General features: G+C 44.4%; 1 protein-coding gene across 1 annotated transcript in view; it reads right to left on the reverse strand.

Annotated features, from left to right (window-relative positions):
- Positions 1 to 19,171, reverse strand: part of RHEB (Ras homolog, mTORC1 binding) — a 41,838-nt gene extending 22,667 nt beyond the window's left edge. The window contains exon 1 of the mRNA XM_079786356.1: positions 18,739 to 19,171. Coding sequence (XP_079642482.1) covers positions 18,739 to 18,790 — 52 coding nt within the window. The 5' untranslated portion in view covers positions 18,791 to 19,171. The remainder of the gene's footprint in view (positions 1 to 18,738) is intronic.
- Between the last annotated feature and the right edge of the window lie 265 nt (positions 19,172 to 19,436).

The following is a 19,436-nucleotide window of genomic DNA, read 5'->3' on the forward strand; positions in this document are numbered from 1 at the left end:
TCCTCCCATCAGCTTACAGAACTTTGATGTCCATGTGCACAAGCTGTCCTAACAGTTTAGCTTCAAAGCTCACTGGTCTTGCCACCAAAAACTGTCTCCATGCCAATTCAGTGACCCACCTCAGGAGCACACCATCGCGTGGTGACCACCGGTGACTCCACCTCCCATATCTACACGCACCGATCAGTAAGCAGGGCAGCATTCTGCCAGTGCCTCACTTTCTGACTCTAATCCGACCATCCCTGGAAGCGATGTTTTCCCAACAGGTCACGAAATCCACATACTGTGCTACGATCAGCACCGTTTTCAAAGAAACAGGAACACCAGAGTGGAATGTAAATAAGAAAGGTGTTATGAAACTTTGGATCAGTTATACTCACATTCGTGATTGCGGGGCAAAGTAAAATGTATTTCTTACTACAGGCCACAGTGAAAAAGGCTAGGAATATACTACTCTAAATGATTATACCCCGAATCTCCAATCTCCACCATTTCCTTCCCTATCAGTTGAAGCCCAAGATCAATCACTGCCCACTAGCCTTTCTTCCCATTTCCATTCCCTAGGGCCTAGGCCCTCCAATAAACTGTGTGATTTTATCACTTGCTTTGAGCCTATTGGACTCAGCTGCAGGCAAGTCCTACAACTATGTGGGTTAGAGACCACTCTTTTTTTTCTTCTTTTAAAAAAAATATATTTTATTGACTTTTTACAGGGAGGAAAGGAGAGGGATAGAGAGCTAGAAACATCGATGAGAGAGAAACATTGATGAGCTGCCTCCTGCACATTCCCTACTGGGTATGTGCCTGCAACCAAGGTACATGCTCTTGACCGGAATCGAACCTGGGACCCTTGAGTCCACAGGCCGACGCTCTATCCACTGAGCCAAACCAGCTAGGGCGAGACCGCTCTTAAGCTATGGTGTATGCCTGCACCCCCACCACGTCCTGTCATCTCAGGAACCCTCTCTGTGCTTCCTTTTCTCCTACAACAGCCAAGTTTCCTAGCAGCGTCACAGGGTAACTTACTACAAATTCTTGAGTCCCACCCAAACCTACAGGATGGGAATATTAATCCCCTACCCATTCCGCTGCACACTACAGTTTAAGAACCACTGCCCTCTGGCAAAAGTTCAAATTGAACAGATCACCCTAACTTCTCCAGCCTCCAGGCTGCTCCCAAATCCTCCAGTTCCTCCCAGCAGCTCAGACCATAAGCACTTAAAGTAACACTTGTTATGGACCAGGTACTAGAATATAGCCATGAATAAGGGGTAATGCCTAACCTCAGGTCACCTGCTGTGACCACCTCTACTTCCCAGATCAGTCAATGTGAACAATTACAATTGTTGAATGGGTTGTGCCTTGCAGCTCCTCCTTCGGCCTGGTCCTCTTTACATTTGCCCACGTATCAAAGGAAAAGGTCAGCACACTCTTCTTCCCACAAAAGCTGCTCTAGCCCCTTGTCCTCAAGATCCCATTCCCTCCTGGTCTTCCCCTAAACCCTCCTCCCTCCTGAAATAGTTACGAACACATTCTTGGTTTCTCCATTGGTTTACCCCATTCCATGTGCTTTGTTCACAGTGCCTCTGAAATACTTAAATAGCTTTCAAGTCCAAGTTGGTATACCGACTTCCGTTCCCACTTTTCTCTCTGCACTAAAAATAGCTCTTGTTGGGTGCTGCAGTTGTTGGGTGTCCACGCTTGACCATAAGTGCACTCTACAGAAATGATCTCAGTCACTTAAAAGCTCCAGTCTACTAACCCAAGTTAAACACACCTATGGAGACACATTTGACCTGTGTGGCCTGTAGTAATTGGACAGTAACACCTGAAAAGTGTGTAGACCCTGGTTTAAGGAGCCTTCAAGGAAAATGTCAGGCAAGTAGAGGATGTGGGACTTCCCATTTCTACCAAGCTCCCCAGTGATGCTGATCTCCAAACCAAGTTCTCCAGTTTAGAGTGCGGGTTCTCAAATTTAGCTGCACTCTGTTATCACCTAGAAAATTCCAAAAACTACAGCCTGGGTCTCACCCCAGTAGTTCTGACTAAACTAGTACAAGGTGCAGCCACTACCTTATTAAAGCCAAGGTCAAGGATGGCTAAATAAAGAGATGAAAGAACCTCTGTTCTTTTTAAAAATATATATTTATTAAATATATTTTTATTAGTGGCCCAGTGCACGAAATTTGTGCACATTAAAAGGGAATGAGTCACATCCTCGGCCAGCGCCGGGCGAGGATGCAGCCTTATGTCCCCAGCTGGCGCCAGGTGGGGACACAGCGTCAAGTCCCTGCGTACGCAGCCTCCTGCTGATTGGTCGTTACAGCATGAGGGCATCATGACATTTGCATATTAGCCTTTTATTATATAGGATTGATTTCAGAGAGGAAGGGGGAGGGAGAGATTGGAACATCGATGAGAGTCCTAGCCCGTTTGGCTCAATGGGTAGAGCATTGGCTTGTGGACTCAAGGGCCTGGGTTCGAGTCCAGTCAAGGGCACATGCCCGAGTTACAGGCTTGATCCCCAGTAGGGAGCATGCAGGAGGCAGCCATTCAATGATTCTCTTTCATCATTGATGGTTCTCTCTCTCCCTCCCTCTGAAATCAATCTATACTAATAAAAGGGTAATATGCTAATTAGAATGGGTCGACCGGCCATCTTCTGGATGTCCCACTTCCTTCCGGACAAAGCCATGGTGGTGGGGGCAGAGGAAGAGGCAGTTAGTGGCGATCGGCTGGCAGGGGAGGGCAGTTGGGGTCATTAGGCAGGCAGGTGAGTGGTTAGGAGCCAGTGGTCCTGGATTGTGAGTCGGACATCCCCTGAGGGGTCCTGGATTGGAGAGGGTGCAGGCCAGGCTGAGGAACCCCCCCTCCCCCGTGCATGAATTTTGTGCACTGGGCCTCTAGTAAAAATATATTTAAAAAAAGAAACATTGATGAGAGAGAATCATCAACTGGCTGCCTCCTATACACCTCTTACTGGGGATTGGCCCACAACCTGGGCATGTGCTCTAACCAGGAATTGAACCATGATCTCCTGGTTCATAGGTTGATGCTCAACCACTGAGCAACACCAGCTGAGCCAAGAACCTCTGTTCTTGAATTGACTGACCACTCAGTCAACCACTAGTCTTCCACTTATGTGTGTAAGTAACTTTCCTTACTGTTTAAGAAGTGTGAGTTAAATTAATTTGTAATCTAAGAACCTAATTGATTACAATATTAATCTGTATTACAATAAAACTGAAATATTTAATGTCTTTTTATGAACATCATTCCTCTATTTGATAAATTTATATTTTACAGAAATAGGAGTCTTCTCTCTAGGAGTCATCACTGCTTTAATCATAACACTTGACCCCACATTCACTCTTAATTGACAGAATCTAGACATAAAATTCCTCAAGAAACTTAGGTCTTTGTAAAAGAACTAGGCATCAGGTATGCCCTCATAACGGACTTGAGTAACCACCATAAGATGCCAATGCAGAAACTTAAAGGAAGCTGCTGACCACTGGGGCCATGTTTTTGTGTTTGGGAAAGGGTGGCAATTGGGACATGATCCAGTCACCGATTCCCTACCAGGAACCATGCAAGCTCCCCATAGAGGACCCTGGACTGAGGCCAGATGAAGGCTGATGAAAAACCCAAATGATACAAGGGATAGAGATAGGAAGACAGAGGAAGTCAGCGCAAAGAGGAAACTGGCAATACTAGGTTCCCCACTACATGAAGAACTGTTATACGAGAAAACACCCATCAAAATCATTGGAATAGGTGAAACTGATTTTCTAAAGGTCTGGCGAAGACTTTAAAAAAATAGTTAAGCATTTCCAAAGAGATTATTGAAGGCATCACTTCTATTTTTAAAAACTTATGAAAAAAGACTAAACAGAATCAAGTGAATTTGAAAAAGTTCTTTCACAAACATTCTAAAGAAATGTTTAAAAAACCTAGGTAAATCTGTTGAAATAAGTTCCCACTATTTTACATAAAATATAGACCAATATACATTTCAAGGAAATAATAGAATTGTGGTAATCTTTACAGGGCAAAAAGTGTTCACCACGTAATAATCATTTTTTTCCCATTTCTAAGACTCCATTTATTCTAAAACACGTCATCTGCTGATGGCAGCTTTGCGGGGGGGTGGGGGGAGCAGGGGTTGATGAGAGTACACAATTAAAATTAGAATACAACTTATAATGTGTTCAACAAATGGCTATTAAATTCCAGTACTGCATCCCAAAGTCGATAAAGCTTTCCCCAAATCATGATCAACACAGATCACCTTGAGTCCATAAACACTGACTGAAGTCCTATTCCATGGGTGATTCTGCAAAATATGTCAGTGCAGTACACCCAAATGCCAGCTAGAGGCATTCTTAACAGAGAAACGCATTCATCTTAACAGGAAGAAATGTATTCATGTGAAAAGTCAAGCTCACTACATGTAAATTATACCTCAATAAAAAAGTATAAAAAAGAAAAACAAGACATAATTTTTTACTAAGCAGAATAGGACGGTGATGATTAGCTATGTGAGTGCAGGCAGTTTTCCTGAGTTTGTTTCCTCATTTGGAAGATGGAGATAATAACAGCATCTACTTTATAGATGGCTGTGAAAATTAAACGAAAATACATGCAGAATATCTAGTATGTAATAAGTCCTCAATAAACATTATTAGTAATGCTTGTAAGACAAATATAAGCTGCTTAGGAGTAAAATGCATTTTAATAATTATACCTAGTAATCTGAAATATAAGAAAATGACATATACTAACAACTACTTCAGCAGCAAAATACAAAAATCAATAAGTATAAAAATATAGCCCCTCCCCAAGTAGAAAACTAGTGCCAATTTCTCCACTGCTGTGTAACAAACTGCCCCACACTCAGTGGCTGAAGCTGAGACCAGCATCCTCTTCATCTGTTTACGAGTCTACAGTTAAGACTGCGCTCGACTGGGTCCTCTGCTGGTCTCGTAGTCACTCGTGGCGGTCTTGGCTGGTAGTGGCCAGGGCTAGACTCAGGTGGGCCAGCTGCACCTTCTCCCTTCCCAGTGTCCTCTCCCAGGCCCTCCAGCATGTCACTGGAGGCTCCAGACAACACAAAAGCAGAAGCTAATGGCTTGTATGGAGCACAACCTGGCATTGGCATGAGCCTGCAGCATGCTGCAGTCCAGGAGTGCCACAGGGCTGGCACCAGTGCAGGAAGGTGCTTCTCTGGGAGCCACCACAGAACACACATCAATAAATGGACCAGGTTTGCAAACAGCAGAGAGACTACAGAATCACCTGGGTTCTAAGTGGACTGCTCCCTGAATATATCATCACTGATGAAGAGCCAGAGCTGCACGAAGGTTTACCAATGTGTCCCATACATGACAGCAATGACGATTAATGCTTGCCAAGTGCTGCATCCATTTCAGTAAAAATGTGTAATGCTGCCGACAACAGCATCGGGGTTTCAGCTTCCGTGAGGGGCGGTGTTATACACACATATGTATATACATCAGTCACCAAAGAAGCCTTTCAAAAAAAAAAAAAAGAATACACTCATCTCAGCATTCTGATTTAAAAGGAGGTGCATAGGAGTTCCTGTGTGTTCTCCAACGGTGCCCCCTAGGCTTCTAATATACAGACCACCCTGAATTTCCACCACATACAGGGTCAGATGAGGACATGTGAAGCAGGTAATTCAAATTTTAATTGTTCACCACAACCTACAAGCGAGACATTGTTTTAAGAGTTTACAAAAACAGTTTCGCGTGAATTATCTCACTTGTGCCTATGAGTGAAGCAGGGTTGACATCATCTTATTCTTTCTCACACCCCCTTCCCAATTTTTAAATAGATGCTAGGAGAGAAAAAACAACAAAACATACGAAAACCAAGGTGCAATTATTATGACAAAGACAAGACAGAGACTAACCAAGTAAAACTTGTTGATAAAATTATTACTCAAATACTCACTGGGTGCTTACTATCACTACCAAGCACTATGCTTCCAGATATATCCCCCTGAGAACACGAGAGGTAAGTTTATAACATGAAAATAGATGTTACAGAAATAAAAAAAAATTATTAACTGTCAAGGTTATTATATTAAAAGGAAAAAAGTGCCCTAGCCGGTTTGGCTCAGTGGACAGAATGTTGGCCTGCAGACCCAGGGTCCCAGGTTTGATTCCGTTCAAGGGCACGTACCTGGGTTGCAGGCTTCTCCCCGGCCCGGGGCCCTGGTCAGGGCTCATGCAAGAGACAACCAATCGATGTGTTTCTCTCACATCAATATTTCTCTCTGTCTTTCCCCCCCCCCCCTCCCACTCTTTCTAAAAACTAATGGAAAAATATCCTCAGGTGAGGATAAATAAATAAATAAATAAAAGGAAAAAAAAGTGCTGCCAGGAAAGGCCATGAAACTGCCAAAGATGATTAAATAGGATACTCATGCCGGGCCAGTGTGGCTCAGCAGTTGAGACTTGACCCATAACCGGGAGGTTGAGGGTTTGATTACCGGTCAGGGCACATACCCTAGCTGCGGGCTCAATCCCCAGCAGAAGGTGTTTTCTTTCTTAAGGATATTTCTACCCCTCTATTTTCTCCCTTCCTCTCTCTCTGAAGTCAATAAAAACATATTTTTAAAAAAACTTTAAAAAATAATAGGATACTCATCTCTATAGGGAGAGTTGGAGAGGAAGCCGATTTGGAAGGCAAGGGAGGTGATAGACCTGATAAACTGCAGGAAATTAAATATTTGGCAACAATAAAGAATAAATTTTGCTAGATTTGTGGGGAACTGGGAAGAAGGTTGAGGGTCAGGGTGGGAAAGAGCTGAAAAAAGCAAACAAGAGATGAATCCTCAAATTTTAACACAATCTTTAACATATTAAAGAGCATAAAGTTTAAGACTGATCAAAACTAGTAATGACAAAAAATTAGGACAATCAAGTGATAAAGCGTATTCACCATCAGCATGAATAATTATAAAGATTACTAGAGGCCCGGTGCATGAAAATTCATACACTGGAGGGGAGATCCCTCAGCCCGGCCTGCCCCCTCACAGTCTGGGAGCCCTCAGGGGTGGGAGGCGGCCCGGCGATCAGGGGAAGGCGATGCCCCATCACACCTCTGCTGCTGCCACTGCTGACAGCACAAGCCTCGGCTGGCCCTGGTTACCTGAGCCTCGGGTGGCCCTGGGCAGCCGACATCTGAGGCTTGCCTGCGCTTTGGGCGGGCCCTGGGCGGCTGGGGGGCTGAGGGGACTGGGCACTGCCATCTTGTGGCTGTGGGCGCTGCTATCTTTGAGGGTGTGACAGTCAATTAGCATATTTCCTCTTTATTAGATAGGATTTCCTCAAGAGTTCTTCCAAATCTGCTCTGAGTCCATTTACTAACAACCCTGGCATTCCTCACTGTACCTGCACTGTCCACCAGCGAGCAGCCACCAGCCACGGGTGGACAGTGAGCACTTGAAACGTGGCCAGTCCTAACTGAGATAGGTCATAGTATAAAATGTACATAAGACTTGAAAACTTAGCATAAACAATATAAAAATATCAATATTCATTACATATTGAAATAATATTTTGGACATATTGGGCTAAATTATATTAAATTATTTTCACCTCTTTCTTTTTACTTGTTTAATGTGGCTACTAGAAAACTTTAAATTCCACATGTGGCCTGCATTCTATTTCTATTGGACAATGCTGCTCAATACCATAGTTGAAGGAATAGGAACATCCTACTTGTATAAACACAGCTGCCTACGAGAAAGACTTCCACAGAGGTCTAAGAAATAGAAGGTATGTTCATTTTGTCCAATTTTTTAGGATAATGCTCATTCAGAAACATGGTCAGAGTAAGAAAACAATTTATTTCATTAAATATATTCACACATTTTGGTAGCAATTATGCAAATTTAGACATGGAGCCCAAATTTAGACATGGAGCTCAACTTCCCCTTCCCCCAGCAGGAAAATGGAAACATCCCGTAGTCAGTCAGGAATCCTCAGCACCCTCCGCGGCACAGTGAGCAGTGTGCGGCCAAGTAGGTTTTGCAACCTCCTTTGCTGCCAAGGCAACAACCCTGCAGTATGAGGGTATGTTGGGGCAGATCCTCAGGCAACATGAGGACCCAGGAGCAGCACACCCCAGAACCCCAGTTGCAGGAGCAGCCACCAGTCTCCAGACCATCGAAAAGACAAGGCAAGTGTGTGGACTGGTAGGTAGACCATCATCAAATCCTGGTTCTTTTCTACCATTTCTCATTTTAGCCAGTGGCACCATGACCCACTCAGGCACTAATGTTAACCACCGAATGTTATCCTCATCATCGTCCACATCAAAGTTTGATTCTTCCTCTAATTAACAATCTTTAACATATTAAAGAGCATCTCAAATCTGTCTCCTCTTCATCTCACCAGCACTCCACTAGTCCATGACACCTTTAAAAAATATATTTTTATTGATTTCCGAGAGGAGGGGAGAGGGAGGGAGAGAGAGACAGAAACATCAATGATGACAGAGAATCATTGATTGGCTGCCTCTTGCACATGCCACACTGGGGATTGAGCCCACAACCTGGGCACATGCCCTGACCGGAAATCGAAAAGCGACCTCCTGGTTTATAGGTCCACACTCAAACACTGAGCCACACTGCTGGGCTGTCCATGAGACCTTGATGGTGAACTTCATCAATAGACCTTGATGGCTGTCTTCCCACTTCCATTCCAGACCGCCTTCATCCCTGACACAGAGCAGTGGGAGGGATCCTGTTGAGGATATAAAACAGGAGAAGCAAACTACAGACCAGGGGCCAAATTTGCTCAGCCTATGAGCTATGAATAAGAATGGTTTTTACGTTTTTATTTTAATTTTATTGTGTTAATCCTCACTTGAGGATATATATTCTATCGCTTTTCAGAGAGTGGAAAGGAGGGAGGGAAGAGGAGAGAGAAAAAACCCCAGATAGATGTCTCAAGACACACTGACTGGTTGCCTCCAGCACACGCCCTGATGGGGGCAGGGAGTGAACCAGTACCCCAGGTATGTGCCCTTGACCTGCAACCCGCAACCTTCTGGCACGGGCTTACACTCTAACCACCGAACACCACCACCCAGGGCTGGTTTTTACATCTTTAAATAGCTGAAAAGAATCAATAATATGTCATACCATGTAAAAATTAGATGAAATTCAAATGTTAGTGTCCATAAATAAAGTTTTTTTTAAAGGGATAGATCTTTTTAAAAAAATATATATTTTATTGATTTTTTACAGAGAGGAAGGGAGAGAGATAGAGAGTTAGAAACATCGATGAAAGAGAAACATCGATCAGCTGCCTCCTGCACACCCCCCCCCCCCCCCACTGGGGATGCGCCCACAACCAAGGTACATGCCCTTCACCGGAATCGAACCTGGGACCCTTCAGTCCGCAGACCGACGCTCTATCCACTGAGCCAAACCAGTTTCGGCCATAAATAAAGTTTTATTGGCACACAGCCACGTCCATTTGTTTATATACTGTCTGTAACTGCTGTGTGCTACAAAAGGCAGAGGGAGTAGTTGCATAAGAGGCCATGTGGCCTACAAAGCCTGACATAAATTTACCATCTGGCCTTTTAAAGAAAACATTTGCCAAGCCTGGTATAGACAAATCACCTTATTGCTGCTTACAACCCTTCAGTGACTTTCCACGTTTCTAGGAAAAGTCTAAAACTTCCAACAGGGCCACAAGGCTGTTCTTGGTAGACAATTGGCATACAGATTAGTCCCACGTGATCTCCTTGCCATTCACATCTTACTCTTCTCCTCATTCACCAGTCAACACCCGGCCTTCCCTTTACTTCTCCTGAGTGCCAAGCTCTTTCTCAACCCTAGGAGGTCTGCACATGCTGTTCCTTTCTACTGGAAGGCCCTGCCCTTCTCCTGCCCCCATTCTTCCCACCCTCTACCCGGCCAACTCCAGCTTTAATGACAGCTTGCTAGGGACAATTCTTCCGCCCCACCCATGGTTATGTTAGCTCTCCCTTGAATTATTTCTCTAAGCATTTATTCCAATTGTTTTTAAATAGTAATTTGTGTTATTATTTAGTGTTGGTTCTGGAACCACTGCTCAAATTCAAATCCTAGCTCTGCCACTTAATAACTGACCTAGGCCAAATCATTTAACCTTTCTGTAGCTCAGTTTCCTGCTCTGCAAAATAGGCATAATAATGGTACTTACCTCACAGAGTCCAGTAAGTACTTTAAAACACCCGCCAATATCATTACTAGATTGAGGCTCCCTGAGGGCAGAGATCAGGATGGCCCTAGCTTTTGTGACTAGTGTAGGGCCTGGTACACAGTGATGGACACCTATTTGAATTACATGTGACACTTAAGTCACACACTGTTCTCTTCAAACAGTCATTTTAGAAATTCAGTCTTTTGGGGACTGAAATCCTCTGAACAGAAGATGGATGATAAAAGCCCTTGACTCTTCCCCTGGAAATATGCACACCTCAGGGAAGCTCATGAACGGCAAGTGAAGAACCATGACTCTAAGTTGACACTGGTCTTCAACACATGCCACCCAGACTGCAGAGAAGGTGTACCAGCGGCTCAGAATTCACAGCGAGAGCACGGCCAGCTAAAATGTTCAGAAACGGAATCCAGGTCTCTCTCGGCCTGTATACACACAGGAGGTTTCTTCTGAAATGTAAACACTAGGCTTTAATTTCAGGGCTTGCATTTTTGTGGTCCTCCTGCCCTCCAGAATCGAGCTCAGAGATGTTGTCAGCCACTCCTGCCCCCTGGTATACTCCAAGCCACACAAACCAGGTCAGAAATTCACCATCCCACATCTAGTTACTTCCCAGCAGACAGAGCAGAAAGTCCATAGTGTGTTCCACTTCCGCTCACGCCAGGGAGTGTCTCCAGTATGCCAAGGTCATTCTGAATCCTCTCCATCTTGATGTTAAGCCATGGCTGAATTTCGCCATATGTTTTATCCAGTAACTCATACAAGTCATGAACAAGAATAAAGAGAACCTATATTTTAAAATATTCTCTTTAAAATAAATTCCAAATGTGATTGAGATTTGAAGAAAAGTAAGTGATCAGCCAGATGCACTTATATCTAAGACATACCAGTGTTACAAAAGCATTTCCATTTCAGAAAACTATATTAACTGTAAAAGCCAGTATCTTTATTTCCATGTTCACAAATTATTTACCCTGCCATCACCATTAGTACTTTTAATCTTGCAAACACAAATTTGTTTAGAAATTCCACCCCTACCTCAGGCTTTCTTCAAGTAAGTAAGCACAAGAGAAATGGGGGAAGGGTGGCGGGGAGGTAAGGGAACTCAATTATATTACAGTTACACCACCAACCAAGGACAGGTAGGAGTGAACTTTGTTGAGATCCTTAAATTGCCTACTTCTACTTGTCCACAGAGCCCTACACAAGGATCCTTGAACGTCTGTGCTAAACCAACATCAATTTAGACTTCACATACCAACGTCCTCCATGGAACTCTTTTTTATCAGAAGCCCAATATACATTTAGAAATATCAAAATACTAAAGTAGTATTTTTACACACAAAAAAATAAAATAAAGTCGTATTCCAGGACCTCTGTGTTTTGATCTACTAAATTGTATTTCTAAATCAAACACTTCCTGTTGAAGGTACCCAGCAGTCTGTATTCTGACAGTTATTGGTTTAAGACAGCGATTTCTCTAGCAACTGTTAAGATTTAATTTGGTACTTCAGGATAAAACTAGAAACAAGAATAAAGGTCCCCTTAAGTGTGATCACTAAAGACTTCATAATGCTTTAACTTGTACAATCATGTCCAAGTTCAGTTTCGGTTTAGCCCTATAAATAAGTACAGTCTACTCATGAACAATATTAAAATCACTAATACTGTAGACCTAAACTAAGGAAAGTGGTGAACGTTTTAATTGCATCATCGCAGGTAGAGGTGGCTGTTTTTACTTTCACCCTATTACCTGTATTTGAACCATGTCAGTATTAGTATACAGGTCTTGGGTACACTGCTATTCTCAGTGATTTTTATTATTTTGGGGGAGCCTCACTCTTACCAGGTCAAAAAACAACACACCCCAAATTGCACCACAATCAGAGGCCAAGTCAACCAGTACTGAGATATCATAACTCTCCTCAGGCTTTAGCAACTCCCTGCTTACTGCTCAGAAGGAATGACTCCCTAACGTTCCTGCCAGGCCCTGCAAAATCCAGCTACTGACTACCTTTCCAACTTAATTTCCTACTCCCACCTCATTATGCTCGAGCCACCCCCGCTTCCTTCTGTTGGACGCAGGCAGGCCAAGTTCTTCCTGTCCCCTCCCATCCTTGTCTCTCATGCCCCATCCTTGCCTCAGGATGCTGCAGGGCCTCCTGGGAAGGCTCCTCAGCAGTCACCACAGCAGCTAGGATGCAGCTGGTCTTGATTCAACTCTGCACAACAGTGAGCAGTCTAGCAAGATTCTGAACACCACAGTTTAATGGTTCTCAAAGTGCAGCCTGCAAACCTCCGTGGGGTGGAAACCTTTTCAAGGAACTCATGAGGTCAAAGCTATTTTCATAAAAATGCTACGATATTATCTGCCTTTTAAACTATTTTCATATTTGCAGTAATGGTGCAAAACCAATGGTGGGTAATACCATTAGCTTGGTACCCCTCAGCACAAATCAGGACAGTGGGAGCAAGCTGTAGAAAGTCACCATATTCTTGGCTACCATGTACCCACATTTAAAAAAACCCAACCATTTTCACTTAACATGTTCTTGAGGAAGCAGTAAAATTATTACTTTTATTAAATCTTGACCCTTAAGAGAATGTCCTTTTAGTATTCTGCATGACAAAATAGGATATATGCATGGAGCATACTGAAGTGTGATGGCTGTCTCCAAGCGAAGCAATTGGTTGTGAAGTGATCTGAAATAGCCACTTTACTCATGGAACACCATTTTTCCTTTCAAGACTGACCAAAAAACGATCATTATTTCAAATGTGGGTACTTGGCAGACATTTTCTTGAAAATGAAAGAAATGAGACTGTCACTCCAAGTAAAACTGCTAGCACTTTGCCAACAATTAAATTCCATCTTTCAAGAGGAAATTAGGTTTGGAAAACTTGCATCACTCACGGTGAGCTTAACAGCTTCCCAATATCTAGATTTTTCTGAGACTGGTAATGATATTAAATGTGACTTTTAAAAGTATTTACATATTGAAATGTATCAAAATGTAGAAGGATCTACAAAACAGTGGACCAATATTTCCCAAATGACCAATGATGTAACAAAATCAGGCATGGGCAGAAGACCCATTCAAAGTGCAAAACAACCCAATAGAGTCCAATGTAACAAGGCAGAAACTTCATCCATATGATTTCATATTGCACACTACAACTAACCTTTAAGAAACTACCACCTATAAAGTTTTGGTGGGTTGTCAAAGAATATCCACAATTACCTGAAAAAGCTACTAAAATACACCCCCTTTTCCCAATTATGTAGCTGTGCAGGCTGGACTCCCTTCATATACTTCATCAGAGTATCACATTGCAATGAAATGAACTCAGAGAAGATGAGAATCAGCTGTTTTTTATGGAAGGCAGCTATGCTCACCACTATACCACCAACGCCTTATCAGCTGTTTTTTAAACCAGACATTTAAAGATACTTGCAAAACTGTAAAACACCCTATCAAAACCCCAGTTGCTTTTTTTTCATAGAAACTGATGGAAATGCAAGGGACTCAGAAGAGCCAAAACAATCTTGAAAAAGAATAAAGTTAGAAGACTCACTCATCCCTATTTTGAAACTTACTACAACACTACAGTAATCAAGACAGTGTGATACTGGCATATGGACATACATATAGATCAGAGGAATGGAGTCCAGAAATAAATTTCCCCTCACATTTCTGGTCACTTAGTTTTTGACAAGGATGTCAAGACAATTCAATGAGGGAAGAATAGTCTTTTAAAAAAAGGGGCTGGGAAAAAAAAGGGGGGGGGGGGGTTGGGACAACTTGATGCCCACATGCAAAAGAATGAAGTTGTACCTCTATTTCCTATCACAGTGGTCGGCAAACTCATTAGTCAACAGAGCCAAATATCAACAGTACAACGATTTAAATTTCTTTTGAGAGCCGAAAACCGACTTCTGCACATGGACCACGAAGTTTCAATTGCACTGTACGTGCGCGCCCACACGTGGTATTTTGTGGAAGAGCCACACTCAAGGGGTCAAAGAGCCGCATGTGGCTCGCAGGCCGCAGTCTGCCGACCACTGTCCTATCATATGCAAAAATTAACTCTGAATATATCATAAACTCAAATGTAAGAGCTAAAATATAAAACACTGAGGAGAAACCGCAGTATTAAGTCCACACGGCCCTGGATAAAGCTTCAAAGGAAGCAAAAAGTTTCCATCCACAGAATGAAAATTATTTGCAAATCATGTATGATACCACTCTGTTCCCATAAAGATGGCTAGAATAAAGAAAACAGACAATAACAAGTGTTGGTGATTGGTGAGGATGTGGAGAAACTGAAAGCAATGTCAATTGTTGATGGGAATATAAAAACGGCACAGCTGATTTGGAAAACAATTTGACAGTTCCTCAAAATGTTAAACATAAAGTTACTCTATGTTCCAGAAATTTCACTCCCAGAAATATATCCAAGATAAATAAAAACATACACTTCAACACTTAAGACAAAAATTTGTACAGGAATGTTCATAACAACATTATTCATAATAGCCAAAATGTAGAAACAACTTACGTGTCCATCAGTTGACGAATGTAGAAATAAAATGTGTTATATTCAAACAATGGAATATTATTTGGTAATAAAAAGGTAAATTCATAGAAACAGAAAGTGGATGCCAGGGGCTGAGGGGAAGGGAGGATAGGGAGTGACTGCTAATGGGCAGTTTCTCTCTGGGGTGATGAGGGTAAGTATGGATGAGTATATCCTACATGGACATTTAGAAACATTCAGTACTGAAAGTGATAACCACAAATGCAAACTCTGGTTATTCTCTTGTACAGAACAATGAATGATTTAAAAAAAGTTAACAGCCAGCGTGGCTCAGTGGTTGAGTGTTGACCTATGAACCAGGAGGTCATGTTAGACCTCCTGCCCGGATTGTGGGTCGCTCCCCAGTAGGGGGCATGCAGGAGGCAGCTGATCAATGATTTTTTTCTCATCACTGATGTTTCTATCTCTCTCTCTCTCCCTCTCTGAAATAAATATATTTTAAAGTATATTCTCATTTGTGATAAAATACACACACACATATTTTAAAGTATAGCCCTAGCTGGTTTGACTCAGTGGATAGAGTGTTGGGCCTGCGGACTGAAGGGAGCTGGGTTCAATTCCAGTCAAGGGCACATACCTTGGTTGCAGGCTCAGGGCACGTGCAGGAGGCAACCAATCGATGTGTTTCACATTGATATTTTTTCCCCTCTCTAAAATCAATGGAAAAATATCCTCGGGTGAGGATTAAAAAAAAAAAAAAGTATAAAAAAATTTCAAGCTTCAATGCAAAGTGACCACTGCATGACTACCAACCCCCCATACACAACCTCAAAATGTTATTAAGCACTTGAACATACAATTTCACATACTAACAGATTTTATACATGTTTTACCTTAAAATATTTCAGTGAAATGTGTCCAAAAGGGATAATTTTAAAAGACAGTAAACGAGAACACAATTGGCTTGTACTCTATTTGGAACACATTTGATGCTATCTTTTCTTGTGAAGTATACAAATCAAAGGAAGCATCTTCCCTATTACCTAAAACATCTGAGAAGGTAACACTTGGAGTTATTTTTTGCTAAATTGCCTTTTATAAAACAGAGTGGTTTCATTTTCTCGCATGATTGTTCACACTCCTGTGATCCCCTCTGGTTAACCTCAGAGGCTTACATATGGCAAACCACCTTTGGATTATGCTCTGATGGCAAACTAGATTATCAAAGCCTCTCTAGAAAATTCCAGTGAAAGATGCACCAGATTTTATTTGAAGATAGTTACCTGACACTACAGCTTTAACTTGATTCAGTTGCGTTACCTCCTACCCTGGGACTACTTGTTTGTGTTAGAAACAATGGGTGTAAGGGAGCTGGGACGCTTGTCCACGGCTGAAACAATGAGCACAAAGCACTCCCTGAAAGCCAGCCTGCGTTATAGGTGACGTGTCCTTAAACGCTTAACACTGTAAACAACAGGAAAAGTACTTCAGGGCGAAAATGAGTCGTATAAATTATCTGAGAACTGTCTTTTCCTTACTGATAATTTCATCAGTGTTTAAAAGTCGTAACATTTAGTAGTTTTATCTGAAGGCAAAATTTAAAAATAAAGTCTGTGGCATGGTAAGTATTCACTAGTCAAAATGGCATAAGATATTTAATCAAGAGAACATTCTGAGAAAAGTATGGTTTCTAGTTGTGCTTTTTTCTACCACTCTACCCCATCAAAATGACACAACAGCTTAACAATACAAAATAACACAATTTAGAAACACAATACTCCAATTTCTCTAGTACAGCACCATCTGCAAGCAGACATGCCAGTAAACTCTTGGAGTCTGAATACTGAATCATTCTCCCAAGAGTGGCTAGTACATGGAATCAGGGAATTAATTACTTCCTTTTTGATGCTGGCAAAACAAAACAGAAGACCCCACAAACCACAAAGTGTCCTGGTTCATAACAAAGGTCAAGAACTCAAAAATCAAATACAAAGACTGGGAGTAATTTAACCTCTCCAAAATACCTTTACTTCACTCATCACTACCCTTGAAAGTAAATATGGAGAAAATGGAAGAGGTTACTATATTGAGGGCATAGAAAATAGGGACTAGAACTTAATCTGTGTCCCATGGGAGGCTACCAAGAAGAGTATTTAACAAACAGCAGTTCACACTAAATGTTTGTGAAGTGACCTGTCACATCTGGGTATTTAGGAGAGGGATGACTAGAAGGAAGACAAAACAGAAGGATTTCAATTGAACATAAGGAACTTCTTCAGCAAAAGTGATAAAACAGTAGACTTGCTCACTGAAGCCCAGAATCATCTCAAGAATTTCAAGGGGGTAAGTCAGTCTGGATCTTTGGGGCATCTTCTGAGTTGAAATCAGGGAGCCCAGGTACACGTCACCTGTAACCTGATTATTCAGAGACTGCTAGCTTCAATTAGCGGGCACTGCTTATGTGTTTAGATAGGGCTCACTTAAGAGCCAGGCTATGTCACAGTCCCGTTCTTCAAAAGGCAGAGGAAATAGTACAGATAAGCAAGGGCTGGTGATTCCCGCTGCCAATAAGGGCTGAAAGGCGGGTTCCATATGGGCATTTGGGGAGTGGACTGTGAGCCACCCTAAAAGCCTCACTTGGACGCTCGGTACTCTGGGCGGCAGCTGTTGGGGCGGTCACCTATCTTCCCCACATAAGCTCATGACTTGACACTGCACCTTACAAGAGGTGCCCCTGTGGCTCTGGAGCCTCCTATCTCGAACAAGTGCCTCTGATCGCTCGCGCCAGCACTCGGAGGAAGCACGACAAAAGGATGAGTAAGCAAGCTGCAGCTCCTCTCGGTCAAAGAGCACAGACCCTGGCACGGGCGGTGGAAAATGGGGGGAGGAAGCAGAACAGAAAGTGGAGTCGGGGAGTCCTTCCAAGGAACTGTAGGCAGTTACAAGCTTTCCTATGGCAGCGGGGACCTCCTCCTGCGACCACCGTTGGTTCTAAACCCTCGCTTTCACTTCCTTCCTCCCACTACGGCCACGGGCACATTTTCCTTAGACAGTTACTTCTTAAAAACAACACGAAAACAAAATTCTCCAGGCTTCTGGTTGTCATAAGGCCTCACTCTGAAACACGGTTAAGTTCAACGGTTCTGCTTTCTCTCTCTTTTTTTTTTTTTTTGGGGGGGGGCATCCTGTCCACCCCGCACCCCATCACAGATCACCCCGGTTCCGCAAAGAGGCGACTGCCAGTAAGTTTCAAATACATGTCAACCTCTTGGGGGGAAACAACAACAACAAACTTTTGAATCACTTCAACAGCATGGTCACAAGCACCTGACCTTATTTTTCTCAGAAGAAAAATAGGACACGGAGAGAGCAGACACGTATTTGTCCCTGCCCTCCTCCTCCGCAGGCAGCATGCGGGGCTTCCGAAGACGGCTGCGTTTAGGGTTCGGTAGGAAACTTGCCCTCGGCAGCAAAACGTCCCCGGTTTTCTTTAGAATGTGAACTTCAACACGGACAGAAAACCCCGAGGTGCCGTTTCCTTTGTTAAAATCCCACGGACTTGATTCACTTTGGGGCGGAAAGGCTGCGAGCAGCGATCACGACCGCGCGCCGCGCAGAGGCGGGGAGACAGGTGCGATCCCTACCCCTGCGGGAGGCTGCGGCGGTTCGGGCGGCAGCGGACCCCGCCGGCGCCACCCCGGGCTCGGCCGAACCCCACTCCCTGACGTCCGCGGCCTCCCTGCCGCGTCCTCCGCGCGCCCCGCCGCCCCGCGGGGCCCGGCCTCACTGCCGCCTCCGCTCAAAATGGATATGGCGGCGGCGGGCGGCTGGTTACGAAACGCGCGGCCGCCACATGGCCGCGCCGGCCCCAAACTTGGCCGGGCCCGCCGAGTCCCGGCGCCCAGGCGAGGCCGGGCCGGGCGCTAGGAGGCCGCGCCGCGCCGTCACTCACCCACAGACCGGTAGCCCAGGATCGCGATCTTCCGGGACTTGGACTGCGGCATCTTGGCGGCCTCCTCAGCCCCGGGCCAACCACATGAACCGCGGCGGCGGCGGCGACTCCTGTGTTGCGATCGGCGGCGGCCGCGCCGGGGCAGAGCGGCATCCAGGGGCGGGGCGGGCGGGCGCGGCTGCCTCCGCTCCTCGCTCGCGCGCCCAACCGCCCGGAACCGCCGCGCGGCCCCGCCCCCAAACACGCCCACGTGACCGCCGCCGCCGCCCGTCCCTCCGTGGTCCGCGTCAGCTTCGCCCTGCCGGCCGCGGCGGCCGCCCCCGCCCCCGAAACGCGCGGAGGTGGGTCGGACGACGTTTTACTTTAAAGGGGAAAAGAAGGGGCGCTGAGAAGCCTCGGGAAAAGTCACGACTGAAACTCGCTGCGTCATGACCCTCCCACCGTCTTCCGCCGATTTTTAATTACGCCAGTTCTCCCAGAGCTCTGATTGGGCCACTCCCGTCCGCCCGCGCGATGACGCGACGGAAACTCCGTCTCCCATTGGGGGTGGCGGGGAGACAGCCTCAGGGCGGGGCTGCTCTAACGAAATCTAAAAATAAAATCGGCAGCAGCCGCGCGTGGTGCGCCAGCGAGGTCCGAAGGCTTTGGATGTCGCACGGCGTGGGGGTTCGGTGGGGAGTCGGGGGTGTGGAGGAAGA

The sequence above is a fragment of the Cnephaeus nilssonii genome, assembly GCF_951640355.1.
Source record: "Cnephaeus nilssonii genome assembly, chromosome: 12".
NCBI classification, from domain to species: domain Eukaryota; kingdom Metazoa; phylum Chordata; class Mammalia; order Chiroptera; family Vespertilionidae; genus Cnephaeus; species Cnephaeus nilssonii.